Source organism: Atractosteus spatula, chromosome 6 (genome assembly GCF_055471065.1).
Source record: "Atractosteus spatula isolate fAtrSpa1 chromosome 6, fAtrSpa1.hap1, whole genome shotgun sequence".
Classification (NCBI taxonomy): domain Eukaryota; kingdom Metazoa; phylum Chordata; class Actinopteri; order Semionotiformes; family Lepisosteidae; genus Atractosteus; species Atractosteus spatula.
The window spans coordinates 4,016,923-4,036,470 of NC_142711.1; the positions used below are offsets into that span (position 1 = coordinate 4,016,923).

General features: G+C 40.7%; 1 protein-coding gene across 1 annotated transcript in view; it reads right to left on the bottom strand.

Annotated features, from left to right (window-relative positions):
- Positions 1-7,904: 7,904 nt before the first annotated feature.
- LOC148831703 (vesicle-associated membrane protein-associated protein A-like) overlaps positions 7,905-19,548 on the bottom strand; it is a 30,522-nt gene continuing 18,878 nt past the window's right edge. Inside the window, exons 2-6 of the mRNA XM_088918359.1 lie at positions 17,755-17,907; positions 16,191-16,294; positions 13,625-13,705; positions 10,542-10,721; positions 7,905-8,767 (exon numbers count right to left, since the gene is read on the bottom strand). Coding sequence (XP_088774485.1) covers positions 8,606-8,767; positions 10,542-10,721; positions 13,625-13,705; positions 16,191-16,294; positions 17,755-17,907 — 680 coding nt within the window. The 3' untranslated portion in view covers positions 7,905-8,605. The remainder of the gene's footprint in view (positions 8,768-10,541; positions 10,722-13,624; positions 13,706-16,190; positions 16,295-17,754; positions 17,908-19,548) is intronic.

Sequence of the window (19,548 nt, forward strand, 5' to 3'; positions counted from 1 at the left end):
AGTGATCATTACGTTTCCCAGTTCAGAACTAACAACCGAAGCACTGCTCACACCAGACTGTAGTTTTCTTCCAACTGAAAAACGTATCTTTAGAATTTTCAAATCACTGTTTATCAGAAAGCCAGGTTTGTTGGTGAGGGAGCAACCTAGCCTATCCCAGACGTTTCAAGGCAAGAATGAAACAGCACGGCTGCTCTCGCCATAGATGAGACCCCAGTCAGTTGCAGAGCCACAGAGAAAGGGAGGATGTGAAATAGTCACACCTAGTCATGTATCGGGGAGGTAGGAAGAAACTGGAGCACCCAGAAAATACCCACATGAACACGGGGGGAACATGCAAACTCTGCACAGAATGATCCCCAGCCCAGAATCAAGCCCTGGACCGCAGAGCCAAAACGAAATTCTATAAAAGTATTTTTCTTAAAGCTTTACTCAGGTAAACTCCAGTAAGACACTCTTGAGAGAGTCTACCTTTGTTTAATCTCAGCCCTACATCTGGAAAGAAAAACACGAAGTTGCTCTGGGAGACCCAGTGGCTGTGTTCCCTGTCTTGGCTCATTGTCCCTCTGTCTAACCACTAGAACACATTGTGGCTTGGTGTCGGTCCAGATTGCCACAGTTCAAAGGAAAGACTGGAGAAAAAAAACATCTGCTGTTCTCCATTTGACCTCTCTTGTCCTTTTATCAAGAAGAAGGGCTCGGTTTGAAGTGTTATAGGTAATATTGGGTTGAACTCGTTCAGTGTGACACTGTGATAATGCTGTTTACACAGAATGTTAGCCTAGATACATTTTATGTGTAATCACCTGTCAAAATGTAAGTAAGTAAGTACTGTAAGTATACAGTGTTATGAGGCAGTGACATAAGAAAACTAGAAAAATATACCAATCAGATGAGCAAAACAGAATTCTCAGCTACAGTTTTGTTTAAAGGTTTTGCACAATATTAAGATAATACTGTGCAAAACTAATCAATAATATTAACATCCCGAATATTATCATACTGCTGTAATCGTTCCTTTTCACCCGGTAGCAAACAGGCGCCTGCAATGGAGACAGCCAAGACAGATAATGTGCAACTCCAGCATCACTCCATTGGCCAAAGCAAAGCGGCTATTCTGACATTGCTGGGCTTCACATTAAGTAGTTCAGTTGCTGTGTTAACTTGGGCAAGCTAGTAGGATGCAGCTTTTTTTACGCAAAATTATGTCATTAATTACATTTCCATTGCTGGAACACTCCTGGTTAGAGGAACCACACATTCCGGGTTCATTTCTAAGGTTATGTTCTCACTATACTGTATGTTATTTGGGTTTAGTGAGTCAATACAGTTTAAAGCAGAGATGATTTTGAACTGCTCCGTACACCAGATGTATGGAATTCAGCTTTGAAAATACCGGGAAGAGTAACTGGATCATTACTGGAAGGGAGCAGTGTTTCTACTCCTGTCATTGTTGGAGACCCCTAATCTTCTGCCAAAGCAATCAGAAAGGGTGGGATCTTTACATTTTTATCAGCTTTTCACTCAGTTGCTTTTTAATGACAAACAGCAATTCTCTTACTCCATCTCTACACTATCCTGCCAAACGCACTGGTATCTCCACACAGCAAATGATGAATAGAGGGGGACAGGAGAGGAAGACTGTGTTGTTCCCATTTTGCTCACATGACCTCCAGTGAAGAGAGAAGGTGCTTGAACCGGTGGTATAATCACTGATTTTCGAATGCTGCAACGGGACCTGAATCGAAGCCTCAGATGCCACCAGCCTGAAGCAGTTGAGTAAGGAAGACTGGGCCAGAATTCCTACAAGCTGATGCAGGGGACTGATGGACAGGTACAGGAAAGGTCGAGTTGAAGTTGCTGCTGCTGAAGAAGGTTCTCCTGCAGCGTTTCTGGTTTTCCTGTAGCGTTGCGGTATTACGGCAGGGCGTTTCGTTCACGGTTTCACCAGTTGCCACAGAGAAGGGGCTCTGTGAGAAATAGACAATGTGCTTGAGATACTGCATTCCCTTGTTAAATAAATTATTACATTTCTGACGCCTCACATCTTTTCTGTACACCGCCCCACCAGTTACTGAATCCAAGGGTTCGCAAACTGATTCATGTGAAGATGTTTGCTAGTAGATCATTCTGTTAACTGATCAGAATATATCCTCTGTTGTATACATCTTTGGCTTTTTACATTTACTCAGATTATCTAAATCTTTTCTTAGGTTTTTCATGAAATTTGAGATACCACTTCTGGGAAAGATTTCAGTCATAAAACATTGCATTGAGACTCCAAATAGCTATTTAAATACTTAGAAGACATGTCCTCGTCTCTTCCTAATAAACCTGACTCGTAAATTTTTTTGGTACAGTAGATATTGCTGAAAATATGTGAAAGACAGCATTATGAAACCCACCTGTCTATCATCAACTATTTTTTTTTTTAATTTTATCACTTTATCCTAACCTGGATATATATAAATACATAACTACATTTTTGGTTTGGGTTGGTTTTTTTTTTAAAGTACAAGGTCATAAATCCTGAAAAGTTTACCAGAGTGATCTATTCTTCATTAAGAAGATAATACCAAAGGTCACAGAAGGAGCAATATATAATGCATTAGTTAATAAAAATAATTTTTCGGGGAGAATATGCAAAAGCTTTCTCAGTTCTGTTCCCATGATATCATTGTGAGTGCTACAAGCACCAACTAGAATCTTCATGACGGCTGCCTCCAAGTCAGTACCTGAAGGCAGGTCGACTCTAGAGATCTGAAGAAATGTACAGCTTGGACCAAGATGGTATTTAAGTCAGCAGAGTCAAGGATATCAGTTCTGAAGCAGACTTCGAAGGCTTTAAGGATATCAGTTCTGAAGCAGACTTCGAAGGCTTTAAGACTGGCAGGGAAGTTATTCCTAGTGAGCCCAAGCAGCCGCTGAAAAGCCTTAACACATGGTTTATGAACTGGATTACAAGAGTGTGTGTTAGAAATTACGAAGCAGGCAGATGAAGGCAACAGGCGAGGTTGCAAGGAGAGCTCAAGCCTTGGTGCTGTCAAGATAACAGGTTTTCCAATAATACCATTTTATGCTGTTTCAGAGGCTTGTTAACCTGGGCCTCAGGAGATTGGCTAGTGCACTTTGGAGGCTCAATACCAGACCTTAGAGCACCAGCAGCTAACTAACTATATTTGTCACTAATGTCATCAAATCTAAACAAGCTAATGAGACAGTCCCGGAAGTCGGAAGTCCCGGAATCGGAATCCCGCGGCGGAAGCAGGCGGCCGAGAGCTTGCGGGACAGTCCTGTTGGGAAACCGCACAGTCTACTTTGTATGAGCGAGATTCCCTGGCCTGGGAAAAACACTTCTCCATGCCTCCAGCAGAAACGACCTGAGCAATGGGCAAGTCAACCATGTGGATTTATACCAAAGTACCCTAAAAAGATGACCCTACTACCAGATGACGGGAATGGTGGCATCTTTCCCGTCACTTAGATTCCTCAAATCTCAAAATGTTCATGACTGAAATTAGTACATGATAGTTAAGTTTCGCATAAAAAAAACGTAATCGGATCACATCAAAGTCAGAATTTCAAATGAAGTCACCGGAGAACACTAAAATTACACATACGACAATCCTGTCATTTACAACATTTTTAAAATATCATAGTATGCCATATTCACTCCACCACCAAAGGCTAAAGTGCTGAACTGTATGCACATTCATATTTTCAGACAAAACAAAAATCACGCAAACTACGATGAACCTTTTCGTGTGTGTATGTCTTAAAAAAAAGTTACTACAAAACCAAAGGCTCTGAAGGCAAATTACAATGGCTGTCCATGACAATCGCTCACTTTCCAACACCTTCTGGGACTGAAGCAACACCTTAGCAGCTTTCCTGGTATTTGTGGGGCTGGTGCTGTTTGCGCAAACAAAACCTGCAGCAAAAAAAGATCTTCATTGGTTTAAACCACAGACGTGCTTCACATATAATTAAACATCCTTTGGGCAATAGTGGCCTTAAACTCAGACAGGTTCAACAGTGGACACGCTACACCTGTTTTCAATTGAGTAGTGTTTGCTAGAGCTCAGTTGGGCCAGTCTGTTATTCTTGGTCGGGTTATAACCAGCGAAGAGTAAGTGGGCTAAGTGCCAAACTGAAGAAGCTTCCCAGCCCAGTCTGCACCCCTTCTTCTTCCGCGTAAATCAGCAGTCAGATGTCTTTTTGCGAGAGCTAACAGAATTTGAAAACCCTGTAACAGAGCAGAGGATCATGCTTGAACTGACCTTTAAATTACACACACACATCCAAGGCCAAGTATGGTGTTTTCATGACACCCGTGAGCTCAGTGAATTCCAGCCAAAACGATAGGACAAAGGTGTCACTTCAGTAATAACACTTTCTTTATTAAATTATAACAGGCAGTGGTGAATGCAAAAATAACCTCACTCCTTTATATGGTTCTACAAATGTTGAATTGGTTTCTTTGTTCTGCCTTTACTACAGGACAGGGATGGAAATGAACCCACAAAAAGTGTCTCATTGAGCAGTTTATTTTGCTCAGTGTGAACTGCCACAGTTAAGCAAATAGAAACAAATTTCATATTTATTTTCTTAAAACAGAATTAAATGTAACATATGACAGTAAAACACTGAAAAAAAAAGGTGTAGGAAAATGCAAATGCAGATCAGGAACCATGCTTGATTATAAATTAGTGCAACCTACCGCAATTAATCAGCATCACTGATGTTAAAGCTCTTAGCAAGAAACATGCAAAGGAGCTTAAAATGCGCTTTACGATATAAAGCTATCGTTTAAGAACGAGCATTTGTATACAAAAGCCATGAATAACTAGAAAACAAGAACCGTCTAATTGTGAACCACCTGCAGCCATATACAGAAAGTCATTTTCAGTCACTGCTGTATCTTTCAGGGTTAGCAGGTTGTTATACCCCAAAACTCATTGTTTTAACTGCTAATTGCTAAGCACTGCACCCTGGACAGGACTATCTCACGACACACAAATCTACACAAACATACATGGGGGCAACTAAACAAAGGCAATTATCCCGGACGGCATGTCTTTGCACTGTACCCTGACAAATGTTATTGTACCAGCAGGTACCGGAGGACACTGAAAAGGAATAGAATTAAGGAAAGAGATCCCAAAATTGAAAGTAATACAGAGTAATTAATGCAGTCTAGATTTATGAGGGTTGTATTCACCTGTCAAAAATCCCCAGCAAACATGCAGCACTCATGATTTCTGCTTTGTTTGTTGCTGTAATGCTAAACATTTTAAGCACTTGTCTAAAGCAAAACTCAGGCTCTTGCAAACTGACCCTTCTTCGGTTGAAAGTACTGCAAAGTGCTACCTCCTGCAGCATTTTAAATAAGTGCAAACACTCATGTAGCCCTCCAAAAAAACATAATTGTTAATATTCAATAAAGAGTCAATATAGTCCAAAAAAACACAAGCAACTAGAGTTTTATTGATAATGATTAATAATACTGACACAATAATGCTATAATACCATATATTGAAATATTTAATTTCTGAAAAAGAATTGACGATGATTTATTTTCCGTATTGTTTTAATTGTTATATAGAAGCTGAGCCAGAAAAATAAAGCCCACAAAAGCATTTTATTCTGTCTTTTGCACAACGATACACTGGCCACTGGCACTGACAGACCACAGCTGTGCAGCTGTGTCATTTCAGTGGGTGTAGCACACGTGGAAAAGCAATCTGCTATCAGATCCATCAAGATTTCCACTCAGAACGTACTCTCCCCCCTTTCCCATATCACAAAAGGCGTCTTAATTTTAAGTGATTACTGATAGAGAAGAGGACTTATGCTGTAATGAAGGAACCCTGCTTTGTAATCACGCTCTCATTATTTTCATAGCATACAAAGCTGTTCTTGGCTAAAGCTCCTTTAGCATCTGGCAAAATTCATGAAGCAGCTACACAGAGGTATTTTCTTCTAAATCAATAAAAGTCAAGAGAACAGTCAAAATAAATAAGTCCACCCACAAACTCCCTGAAGAAGTGGGACTTGATTTTGAAGTTAAAAAAAAAATTAAAACAATATGGGGGAAATGTATTTTTTTTTCCAAATCTTTGAGAACTAGGCCAAGCTGCTCTTTTCAAGGAATCAGCACCAATATGTAGGGGGGGGTGGGGGGGTGTTTGACAATTCACGTGTTAACAGAACTAGTTATTAACTAGCGTTAAGTTATTAACACGATGCATGTGCTCCACACCCACTGCTGCACACCCAGGTCCACAAGAGACTCCGGCCGAAAAGCGTCACACCTCTCTCTCGCTCGCTCACGAGCTCAGCCCGCCCAGGGGCACGTGCACAGTGCTGATGGATGACTTTCAGAAGAGAACGCACGTGGCGAAGCCTGGTCCAAACAAACGCTCGGCCCGGATTCCTCGACGATTACTGCCTTCAATGCTGTACTTGACCTCTCGGGCCTGGGGACGTCCCGTTTCGCCCCTTAAAACCCCTTTCACCATTTAATGTGCTGGGTAAGGGCATGACTCGTCATCACGGACATTTGCCTCCTCCTGAGCGCGTTCACAGCCATATTGGCTCATTGGAGGATTTTCAGTAGGGTTTCTCTGCTCATGCACTTTTTCCACACAATAGGGAAACTAAGGACCTTTAATTTATATCAGTTAGACTTGTACTGCATTTCTCACCTAATGAGAGATGACATGCAAGGCAGTAACTGCAAGCCATGATCCTAATCTTCAACTGCATGTACAGTACTGTATCTCTGTCAAACACAGTGAACAGACAACCTATAAAGGTATCACCTGCTATGATCTCTCCACCCATTATTTACGTCAACAAGTTTTAGGCGCTCACTGTTCTCCAATTTCACCCTGGTGAAACTTCAATTAAAACTGCTCCGGCAACAAAGCAAAACCTTGAATTAGACCACCTCAGACATTACATGGGACCCAAGTGCCACATATACAAAAAACTGAAATAAAAGCCCGATTAAAAAGCCAGAAAAGGTCTGCCCATATGTGTAAAGTGCGCTCAGTATCACTGAGTTACAGTTCATATGAAATAACATGTGGTGTTTCAAAGACATGTTTGTTTTTCAAAAATCTGCCAAGATATGCTGAATGGGGCTGGTTGGTGTGAACCTATTTAAACTAATTTATCACCACATTTGTGTTTCAGCACTCAAGAAGAAAAAACAAGCAGCAGGAGGGAGAAGACGAAAGCAAAGCAGGCAAGTGCTCCAGCAGGATTGCACTTCTCCATTAGGATAAAGGTTTCTGATGAGAGAAAATACGAACGGTTAGGGCCAGCAATCTACAGCGATCAAATTCAGGTGCAAACATATTTCAAAAGAAATCACTTCTCTCTAATCTTTCTTTTTGAGAAAAGGATTGCAGCTGAATATACATTCCTAATTATAGTGTTCCTTCTTGTTCACGCCGCAATTTCAGGGAAAAATTAAGTAAGGCACTTACAATAAAATTATTTAAAAAGCAACTTTTTTTCTGCCACAGAAAACAAAAAATCAGAAGCAGCCTCATCTATAAAAGCTGGCTTGAAATGCAGCTAGAGGTCAGAGGTCAGATGCAGCTCCACAGGTCAGTATGGGTAATTTAGAAGAATTCAATGTGAAAACATTGAATTGAAATATTTTTATCACAACTTGCAACCATTGACAAACATAAAATGAGCTAAAAGTGTGTCCATGCAAAGACGCTAAAAGTTTCTTAAAAACAATACGAGTTAGCTGATGGGACAGCACGAAACCTGCTATATTCGCCACAGAGGTGTCGGTTGAAAAACAGCAGCAAAGCAGGCACTGTAGAGGTAACCACTGAGGAAATTATACAAATACAAACAAGAAAAAAAGAAACGCAGAAAAATACTTTTTTCTTTTTTTATTTCTTCAATGTTAAATACCATGGGACAGGATTGTAAGAATGGACAGCTTTTTTTCAGTCAACATTTGCCTCACAAGGGATATATATATATATTTTGTGGCAAGAAAAAAATATTAATAAAAGTCTGCATTGCTATCAGCAGGGACAGGAAAGGAATGAGAAATTTACAAGATAGGAGGCACCGATTTCCCCAGCAGACCTCTTGACATTCCGAAAGAAAGGAGGATTACGAATCGGACTAACAAATTTAATTTCAAGAGGCAATCCAGCAACAGGTAGCAAAATTTGTCGTTTTTAAAAGGATTAAAATAACATTTACAAGACACTTAACATTCCATTCAACTCTTATTAAAACCACAGAGAGAAAGAGAGAACAATTCTTTATGAGCTTTCATCAAGGGCTTCTATGCAGTACCTTGACACGCCTGCTATGATGTTCTGATCATGTAGAACTTGTTTAACCCCCACCCACTCCCCTCCTGAAGAACTGAAAACAAAAAAAGGAACATCTGGTGTTTTTCTTTAGTGTGTGTGTACTAACCGTGTGAGAGATTGTTAAAGGCAAGGCCTGCTGATGATGCTGTACACAAACATGGTCACCGTGGGCCATACTACCAATGATATGGCAGGTCGACGAAAAGACATTTCCAGGCCTGAAGGAGCACGTCTGCATGCTTCTCCCTCTACAAGATGAACTTCCCTAGGAAGAATCCGATGAAGATGGCTGCGATTACAACGAGGAGAGAGGGAAGAGAGTTGGACCCGTGGTCTCTACCCATAACTCCTCCTGGGTTTGATACTATGTTGTCTGATCGAGCGACCTTCCTCATTCTCAAGCCTTCATCCTGCAAGAACGAAAACAACAAACACTTAGAAACTCAGAGGCGCTTCGTCCTCTACTACTACGACTCCGTTTTTATGTTTAGGTACCTTGATCGTTCCCTGTTAACGCCCAGCATTCGCTGTTTGATCTAGACTCTGCAATACCTGCCTATTTTACATTCATTTAAGCTAAGTAATCTCAATGCAGGGGTTTTGTTTAAAAGGACCTGAGCAAATCCCACTGATGAAAAAGACTATAAATAAGCCAGTGGCTCTGGTGGGTGTTAAGAACAAAGCACAGATTCTCACTAAATGGAGATGAGTTTTAACAATATAAGAATTAAATCACGTTCAGGTACGATTTCGCCAAAAACCAAATGTAGCTGCAATAATTTGTAAACGTATAAAGAGAGGGTTGTATTTGTAGCTCATAGGACAAATGCTGACCTTTACATTAACACTGTCACTGAGAAAGCATTATAAAATTGATGTCACAGCCTTATAATATCAACATAATGTAAACTGCATCCTTAAAGTTCTTTAAGCAGTATATGCAGGATTCACAAAATATAACACTTCAAAGCTGTAGTCTCATTTACTGTTAATTGAAATAATTCGAGGTGTTTTATGAAAGTTGCCAGCACTCTTGGAATCTAGAGATTGCATGGAGCTTGAATGCCAGTGCAGTAACACCTTCTCTCTTTCCTGCCAGCAACATTCCAGAGCACGTGAGCCTCTCTCTCCTGTGTAGCCACAGCATTACTGTGGTGTGATTAAACCAGAAGAAACAGTGTGCCTTGTATGCCTCCTATACATGCAAATCATCATTGACAATATGATCTCATGTTTCACACCATGTGTGCTTCTGCCAACACAGTGTGAAAAATGCCTCAAACAGGCTTATTGGACAGCACTGCACAACTAATAACAGGTGAAATTGTGGTGTGTTCTTGAAGCTTTGAATTCAATGACCACAGAAGAGTTTGGAAAAATCCCAAGGCACCACCAGAGGGTGCTCTTGAGAACTTCTGTAATTAGCCTGCTGCAGGCTAACTGAACAAGGAGGCAAAAGAAAAAAAAACACAGGACTGGCTGAAAGTAGAATAAAAAACAGCAGTGCTTTGCTTGAACGAGGCTAAAACAACTGAGTTTGAACTCATTCACAAAACACTATGGAACAGCATATAACAACAGACAGTTTTTACAACAACCTCTACAAATAAAATCGCAGATTCATGATTATTCTCAACAGTTTATAATGACAAATTATCAGTCAAAAGATAACAGCAGAGCTCCAGAGAGAGAAGTCAGAGGAAAATGATGGAAGACACCATGAAGGACTTTCTGCAGGTGCTGTTCAGTGACAATGGTCCTGCTGTGTACTGTATATGAAATCTTATTGAGCTACAGTATGCGGTTTTTAAGCATGTTGCTTTATCGTGCTGTGTAGTATTTATAAAGGAGTTATGGTGTTTTTTAGCCTCATTCAAATAAAGTATTACCAACAAACTTGCCCAGAATTCTTATTTTCAGAACTCAATGCCTAATAAAATACTAAACCTAACATCTATTAGAAGGTGATGTTTGGAGATCCTTTATGTCAAATGGAGAGGGGTATTTTGTTTGTGAAACAGACAATTAGCAAGAATACTCAAAACAAAGCATTTCAGTAATGTTGCAGGAGGAAGAATCAACAGACCAATGAAAGCTATTTAATATAGCCAGTAAATACAGAAGATAAAATGACACCTGAAGCACCTTCTTATTCTAAAAACACTTAACAAGTGATCCAAGTACCTTAAGTTGCCGGTTTTCATCTGCGAATTTCATCACCTCGGACTGGAGTCTCTTGCACTCTTCCATGAGTTTCCTCATCTCTGTGTCATCCAAAGACGCGCTGCTGGGCTTTGGCACAGAGGAGCCATCTTGTTTAGATGCATTAAGGACTGGAGCAGCTTTGTTTGAATCAATGTCATTCTGCAAACCAGGAAAATCTGCTCAGAAAATTCTCTTAACACACCACATGCCTCGATGTTTTTCTAAATATTTAATGGAAAACAGAAATCAAAAGAAATGTACAGGTAACAAATCACACACTTCATGAGTTTTGTTCACAAACCCTACAAGCAACATTTGATTAACCCTTCACATCCGTGATTTATCTAAATTAGACATTAGGCAAAAAGCAGAAACGTTCTGTAGCTCTTGAAATGGATCATCAGTCTTTTACATCTGTCTATGACTTAAATATCCTTATAAGCTTAAATAATTTATAAATACTGTATAAGAACTAAAATGTAAACATTTGTAAAACAACGAAGAGATGACCGTACATAGGAAAATGCAAATATGTTAAAAACAGAAAGGAAAAGGGAAAATCACATCCATGTGTCTATAGCAGGCCCTTTCTGAACACCACTCCTTGTTGCTAAGCTCACTGGAATTAAGACTGGGGAGCTGTGTCAGTGCACAAGCTGCAAAGGAACAAGTAAGGGTTAAGCCTTTACTGTAAAGCAAAAAGAAAAAAAACATTTTGACTGGGGACCCCTTTTCACACATCACAAGTCAGCTCTTAAACAGCTGAAACATGTAGTTTATTCTTTCTTACTTTACTTTTCAGCATGGAATAAACCAAGCATTTGATCTGTGCCTCTCTTCACCAGGACAGACAAGGTGAAAAGTGTCGCCGTTATGTGGGAATGTCAAACTGTTACTGTTATGCGTCAACCTACGTAAGCAAACAGTTGGACCTTAACGTGAGCTGAAATAGATTTGCACTGAATAGTCCATTATGATCAATTCATTATCCTATCTGAATATGGATAAATTTGAAGATCATGAATGTTAAAAAAATCCCAATCACACTGAAAGTACAGGCTTAATGAAACGTGAATAAAGTGATCAACTCAATCTTACCATAAACGTAAGAACAATGTGCAGCCAGTGTCTGAGGAATTATGCGTGAGGGTGAGTGGTGAAAAGGCTGACCCAAGACTCCAGGACAGAACTGCACACCTGCTGAGCATTTATGAGCTTTCCTACCATACTGTCCCTAAACAGCCACCGTGGAACAAACCTGCATCTTTCTCACTTTGACCTCAGAGCTGGGGGCAGACAGAAATCCCTGCAGGTCACTCCTGTTGCTAACACTGCCGGGGGTGAGGAGGTGCCTGACGCTCAATGGGGTGCGAAACTCGTGAGCGCACCCTGGTGTTGGGGCGGCCCTTGGTGGCAGGTGAGCTCCACTGTCTGAACTGAACTTATTGGCCTTGGAGGACTTTAAGGGGGTCACTAACCCACCGGCTAATGACCTCTGCTCTCCAGTGTTACTGCGCTATTTAGAAGAAACAAGCAGCATGCATAAGACCGATGTGAAAACAGGCAAGGCGAACAAGTTACAAAACAAAGCACACAGTATATAGTCAGACACGCACTTAAGAATACATCTAGAAACCAATCTAAGAACTGACTTACTAATAGGCTGTCAATACTAAACAGTATGTGTCAATATATGAAACAGTACGTTACATTTGGGAAACTGTACCTAATATAAGAAGTGAAAGAGCAACCCACAGTAATAGGACAAGAAGAAAGAAGTGAAGGATCGAGGAACAATAAATAATAAGCGCACTAAGACACAAGAGGTTTCAACACTTATCACAGGAACATCACACAGAGAAGGCCAGTCAAAGTCCTATTAATAATCACATTGACAGTGTAAAGTCACGCACGTTTAACCTGTAGTGTGAGCATCTGACCTGTTATAAATGATTTCTTACTATATCTAGAACGGCAAACACAGCCTTTATTATGATCTGATTACCAATCAGCCACCACGAAACTTAGCTGTTGTAAGAAATGTAACCTTCTCAATACATCAGTATATTTTAATCCTATTAATTCAAAATGACTGTTTTAACGTTGTTTAAATGTTGAATTGTTTTAACAAAAAACAGTTCACTCAACCATTTTATTTACTACGTTCAACACAAACATCAAAAAATCTATTAAGACAACAAATCTTGAAAAGTATGGATTTTGGTAGATAATTTTACTAAACCAAAAGACTAACTAATATTTCTTTCAAACTTCTGTAGTATTAAGGTGACATTGAAAGACCCCTATAACACAGATCTGGCAGTAAATGGATAGTGCAATTGTGCAACAGAATATAAAAGAGATATTTAAGGTCTATGTACTAAATAATGGACGACTAAAGTCGACTGAAAAACATAAAAACGCAATAACATAAGCAAATCCCTTAAAAATTAAGCACAAATCCATAGTGATGCATTTTGGTCACAAAGCCTAATTTCAGAGACGTTTAAGAATCACTGACAGATTGTTTTACATTTTACTCTGCGTGATTTCTTGAGATTGTTCTGTAGAAAGACAATCGCTTTCAAGTTATAATGCGTGTGATTTATTTTCAAAACACACAAATATTGGATGTCTAGATGTCGCATTACCTTTTATATCTGCACAGGCATATTATTCTTGGCCAGACTGAGTTTAATCCTGAATACCACACATCTACATTTTGAGACTTAGCTTTTAATATCAAGTGAAGAAATACTGAAACACATTTGACCATAAGTGCATTCCAAAATAATCAATTACGTTAAACAGAAAAGGTACAAAATTAAAAATTAGGTTAAATATAAAATGATGTGCTTCATAATGGCATGAAATTGAATGCCACAGCCAAGATTAACAGATGATTAATCTCCCTGGTTCGGCATATTAAACACCACCCACCCCTCACCACCCAATCAGAAAGAAAACCCACACACGTTATTATTTGAAGGTCTGATGCTATTTGTCTTGCATCTTGGCAGGCTATAATAAATCAAAAGTTCTCTCCATAACATTCCACTCACCACTTTATCGTTTTCAGAAGGCAGCTCAAAGATGCACCTCAGTTTGGAGTCCATGAGATCATCAGGTTTCGCATCTTTCCACTACAGGGATTAGAAGTCAGCATGTTACTCATCACCCCAGATTCGACACAACAGATCGTGTCGATCACGTGCCCAACATCTGACAAAATATCAACACTTCTTCTTGCAAACTCATTAAAATAAAACAACACAAGCAAAACTTTCTTACACAGTTTTAAAACACTGAAAGAATACCTGAGCATTAAAAATAGAAATTTATTTGATGTCCTTAATTGTTAGTATAAAAAATATCAGTGGTGTATGTGACATATATATTTGTAGTTTCAAGCTTCAGGTTAGTCTGGCTTGTTGTCCAAAAATGTAAAAGTCCTGTTTCCAACTTGGCATGCAGGAAAGGCTGAGAAACACAGAAGCACTCAGAAACAGTGTGAACCTCCTTCAGCTGATTCTCTCTCCTCAGTGCTTCTGGAAACTCAGACATCATTTCACCCAACAGTCCCTGTATTTAATCAGCAGCTCGGCCCTGTCATGACCAGAGCGGGCAGACTTTCACAGAAGGTTTTCATCTCATCTTAGCTCTTACCTGCCCAGTTCCACTCCTTATTGGCTTAACAGGACCAGTCTAACAGCTTTCTCCAGCTAACCGGCCAGTATCTTAAAGAGGGTTATGAGCAGGAGCTCTCAGGACGGACTGGACAGATCTGCACCATGAAACGTGCCAGTGGAAAGCCAGGCTCTACCAGGTTTAACACAATGTTGAATGGGATAAATTACAGATAAAGACAACTCTACAGCAGTATTCTTAATTTGGAACTCAATGTATTTTCACTCCTTTGTTTGAAAATCTATAATTACTTTTTAAAATGGTACTTTTTTCCTCCAATGTGAGAAATTTGAGCACACATTTTTCTTTCATTGTGCTTTCATTGACTTAAATGTAAATGTAACGGCCACACAGGAAGATTTGTAAGGCAGCACATGAGCGGTGGGTCTGTTCCTCCGGTATGGAAACTGCATCTTGATGTGCATTTGCTGCCCTCTGGTGTTAGAAACCACCTTCACAAAATCCATTATATCACTTCACTGTACCTTTCCAAACAGAGCCACAACAACTTTATATCATTAACCATATCTCCTGATACAATTAAAACTACAAAACTACACATTCATCTATCTACAGGAATTTGTGGTTTTTATTCCCATTAAGTTCTACATACTGAGCAATTCCATTTCAATTTTCTATTGGAGGCATATTCTACATTCGTTTTCAGTGTTGACTGGGGCTTGTAATTGGCATTATCCCCATTCTAGGTGTAGCAGGACTCTTAGAACTCCCCCCAGAGAGTTCCCCGCAGCCTGTATTGCGCTTGTGCAGAAGGTGGAGAAAAATGCTCCCTGTGGGCGTGTTGTCAGCCACTCCTCACCTGCGTGTTCATGAGCTGAACCCCTAGGAATAGCTGCTAAGTCACAAACAAGGGTCAGCACGTCGAGGAGCGACAGCTTGATTTACATGCCTGCGTTGCTGAATAGGAGCACGCTGGAAAGACAGTATTGTGTTACCAAGTGCAGTAACGTGCCAACCAAGTGTCTAATCAAGCAGATAAATTAAAGGCATCATTTCGCACTGGTGGTTTAGATCAAATGGAATGAAAACCAGCAGACAAGTTTCTCCCTGTGGACCAGGGTGGGGAACCACCGACCACTCAATGACACGGGGTGTGTCACCAGAATGTATAACAGGCGCTACACCCTATAAAGGCAGCTTGTACTGGGTGTATAAGCATGTATAAGTTTGCCAACTCTGTAAATCTCAATTGTTTTACTGCTTCCAGATGGAGATGAATATATCCTGCAGTTTACAGCAACAATAATAATGGCAATCGCTTGAAAATTAAACTACAGCAGCAAGACCACAGAAGACAGGGTTTACCTATTAATATTAACAGCCTTAATGAATGTAGTGAAGTATCAATTTTGAAACACTTCAGAAAAAAACTATTTAAACGAAGCAGGTGTAAATATGATCCGAGTCTTAGAATTTTAAAATGTTGCGACAGAGACAGCGCCGGTTCCTTTTTTGTACTCATCAATCCCTCCCGAGTCAGGTGTGACAACACATCTGCTTCCGATTTCACAGGGGTGCAGCGGTGAGGCGTGCACACCTGCTAGTGGTAATCACACTCTGACACTGCCAACCAGCTCAGCAGCACTCCAGGAAGGTAGGTGGTACAGCACTTTAATTTTACCAGTTAACCAAAAGAGATGCAGATGAAACGAACTGTAAGTGTGATTGTGACTTGCTGGGAGTTATTTTACACATTGCAATACCCTGCTTCTCGGTTTATAAAGCATCACACCTGATCCTGATCAGGTTCCCTTTCACTTGCTTTTCTTTGTGCTAACTGGCATAATGAAAACCCTGTAGCTATTCAGCAATGTTATGGGCATTCGCGGTTCATCAATCCAACGTCCATCAGTGTAGCCGACTGAGACAAGTCCCACAATCAACAGCTGCTACTGCAAATAAAGGGAAAGACATGCTTACCACTGCCTCCAGGTCTGAAACATTAGGTGGTGCGAAGATTGTCTGTACCATAAATTTGTGTTTACTCTTCTCATTGGGGTCATAGTCAAAAGGCTGTAACATTACTGCAAAAGACGAGCAGAGAACAACTATGTAAGACTTAGAAACCCCAAAAGCCCACCACTTCACACCTACCGTTTTGTATTACATCAAAAAGACATTAGTAGGAAAAGGAGAAACGTTCCACAGTTATTTTGCCAATACTGACATGGCTCCTGATAACAGCACAACTATAGATGACCAAGAGCAAATATTCTATGAGCAACTCTAATATTAGAAATGTAACCGATAGACCGAAATCATTAGGACCTGTAATGATGATCTCGCCACTTAAAAGAAGTGCCAAATATGAATACAATCAACAATGTAAGATTACATTAAATGTTTACAATTAATTCCTCAGGGATTCCTCAACTAGGGCAACAGATATGCTTTAGAAACACCCCATGGCGTGTAAAATTGCTAATTAATCGGACATGAAGTTCCATTATGAAATAATGTAAATACTGGGGGATGTTCATTTCTAAGCCGATTGGTACATTTAGAAATGTTACTTGCTTTATTGTGATTGCATTTGCTTACTGCTTTTATTTTTTTTCCTTTTTCTGCATATTTCATGTTTGAATATAATCAACAGAGTCGAGCTGAAGGAAAAGACGTGCAGGTCCGTGTGCCGAGACGGAAAGGGGCCAAGGAGGCTGGATGAGAAAAGGGCCAAGAACAGACGGGTTTCAAGGACACACGTTTAAACTTTGAACTCATTTCGACGAACAGTTTGCAACGTCTCTCTGCTCACGGCAGCAGACCAGGCGCGATCGCGTCTTTGCTGCTTGGTCTTGTACCGCCGTGTCACACCCAGGCTTGTCTCCGAGCCCCTTCCCTTTCCGGGTCACCTATCCCCACCGCCAGCTCCTCCTCACCTCCGGCCCTCTCCCCTGGACCCACAGGGCCACGCGGCTCGATCGCCTCGCCTGCTCCACAAACCACCAACTGCGTTAGACTGAGAGCGTCATTCCGGGACTGGCCACGTTTCTCACGCTGTGTCACACTGAATTCGTACTGGCTGGAACCATGTAAGTGGAGGACTCAAAAAAAAAAAGGGCGCTGTCCAGACGAGACCTAAAACTGAGGTCCTGACCCTCTGTGGTCATTAAAAATCCCAGGGCGTTTCTCAAAAAGAGTAGGGGTGTAACCCCTGTGTCCTGGCCAAATTTCCCCCCTGGCCTTTTCCAGTCATGGCTTCCTAATAATCCCCCTCTCTGAACTGGCTCCATCACTCTGTTCTCCTCCCCACTGAGAGCTGGTGTGCGGGGAGCGGACTGGTGCATCATCCAGGTGGGGCTGCACAGAGGAAGCGCTTTGGGTGGAGTGTCCAGGAAAGAGCTATATAAGTGTAAGTGTGTGTACAGGATACCTGTACGGCCATGTTTTAAAATAATGCCACATTTATTTTCCTGTCCCCAGAAGTACACATAGGCTCCAGATTCCAATGCAAAGCTCAGCAAAGCCAAAAGGAGTTCCTTACCCGAGACAGTTACACTGGACCCAGGCTCGATGACACCACTGTTTGGTCGTACACAGTATCTGCGTGGGGCTGTCGTCTTCACTTTGAAACATACTTTTCTCTCTGAGGGGTTCTTCAGCTTTAGGTTTGTAGTGACTACATCTGTGAATGGACCTGTGGAGGAAAAGTACATCGGCGTTCAGAACAGCAAGTAAACAGCTTCAGGCAGTACTCAGCATGCCCACTTATTTGATTGGCTGACAACCGTTTTCAAGAGAGAGTAAAGAACTGACAAAGTAATCAAGCAGAAAAGAAGAATGTTTCAGTCTTTGCATATGGACGCCATCTGCTGGACACAAACCAACAACAATTTCTTCAGATGCATCTTTAGAAAGAACAGAGTAGATTGAACTGTTTCATATATCTGCATGTAGTGCCTCCTTTGGAAGTCACACTAACTTTACATTCAAAAACAAAAGGAAACCTTTAATATAATTTTTAAAGCATTTAATTTAGAATGTCATTTTTCCTTTTGGCCTTTAATTTCCTTTGCGTATTCTGATGGCAATTTCCATAGCAACACCCAGGGTGGTCTGTAACTTTGTGATCCGAAACAAACTTCACAAAAACGGATACTCTTAGTTCCCCTTGACCCTAATCACTCAAACCACAGAGGGCAGAAATTTGCTCAGTCCGAGGTTAATGTGTTTTTAAGCGTAACTGTTGTTGCCTACACAGAGAGTAATATCAACTCATTTTTGTGAAGAAAGATATTATTTAGGCCCAATCTATCAATGTATTCCTGCAATCCGTACTTTCTCTGTTGCCCACAACAGCGTTACAGGAGGAGTTATGGTATCTATGGCACAGAATACCATTACCTTATCAAGACAATAGAGGGGACAAGTAATTTATAAACTGTTGAGCTGTTAACTCGCCACTTCAGTCGGTAAAGGTTTTCTCTTACAGCTCTTTCAGAAAACGCACCCACAGAGGCTATGAGGGTTACGGAATATTTCACGTTTAAGTGAAAACAAAGGGCTAAATGATTAATTCTTGTATACCAGAAGATCAGCACAGCGTCTGAGGAAACCTGGCTGGAGAGGCCCCGAGACACTGGGAGAGGGAACAAGAGTAATGCCCCAGACATCGCTCATCAATATTTTAAAAGATGTTCAAGACTGTAAGCTTTAAAGACTCTGAAGACTACAGTACTGCTGCCTCTCTGCCTTAACAAGCCACAGTCGCACCATGGAATCGTACAGGAAGGCTGCTTAGATCTAGAACAGCCTCCAGGAAAACGACTTCCGAGAGCTGCAGGTAACGTGCCCCTAGTCCAGGGGGGTGGCCCGATCAAGGCAGAAGCCAAGAAGCTGAACGATCTAGGTTCTAGGAAACAGAAACTAGAACTCAGCACTGCGGATTCTGAGGGGAGCTGGGACCTAGTTAAAATAACTTTAATGTATCTATCCTGCATGTCTCTGGGAGGACATTTTAATAAGCAGCCCCTTGCAATGCACTCATTTTCAAATTCCCTCTGTTGCAGATTTTTAAAACAGCCAACCATCCTCCCTCAGTGACCTTCATTGGATCCTTTAGGATTGTTTCGAATCCCCCAAAACTAAAAGCCCAATGCATTTTTGTGCAAGAAAAACCAAAAACACCTTTAATAAGAGCGCACGTTCAAGATTGAAAAAATGAAAACTTACATTCTCAAAAAACAGTAAACTACCAATGTATGATAGCGAGCACTCATTCATCGTGATGTAGTCTGTTTTATAACACAGCAAGATAAATTCTGTCAAATCAATGGTA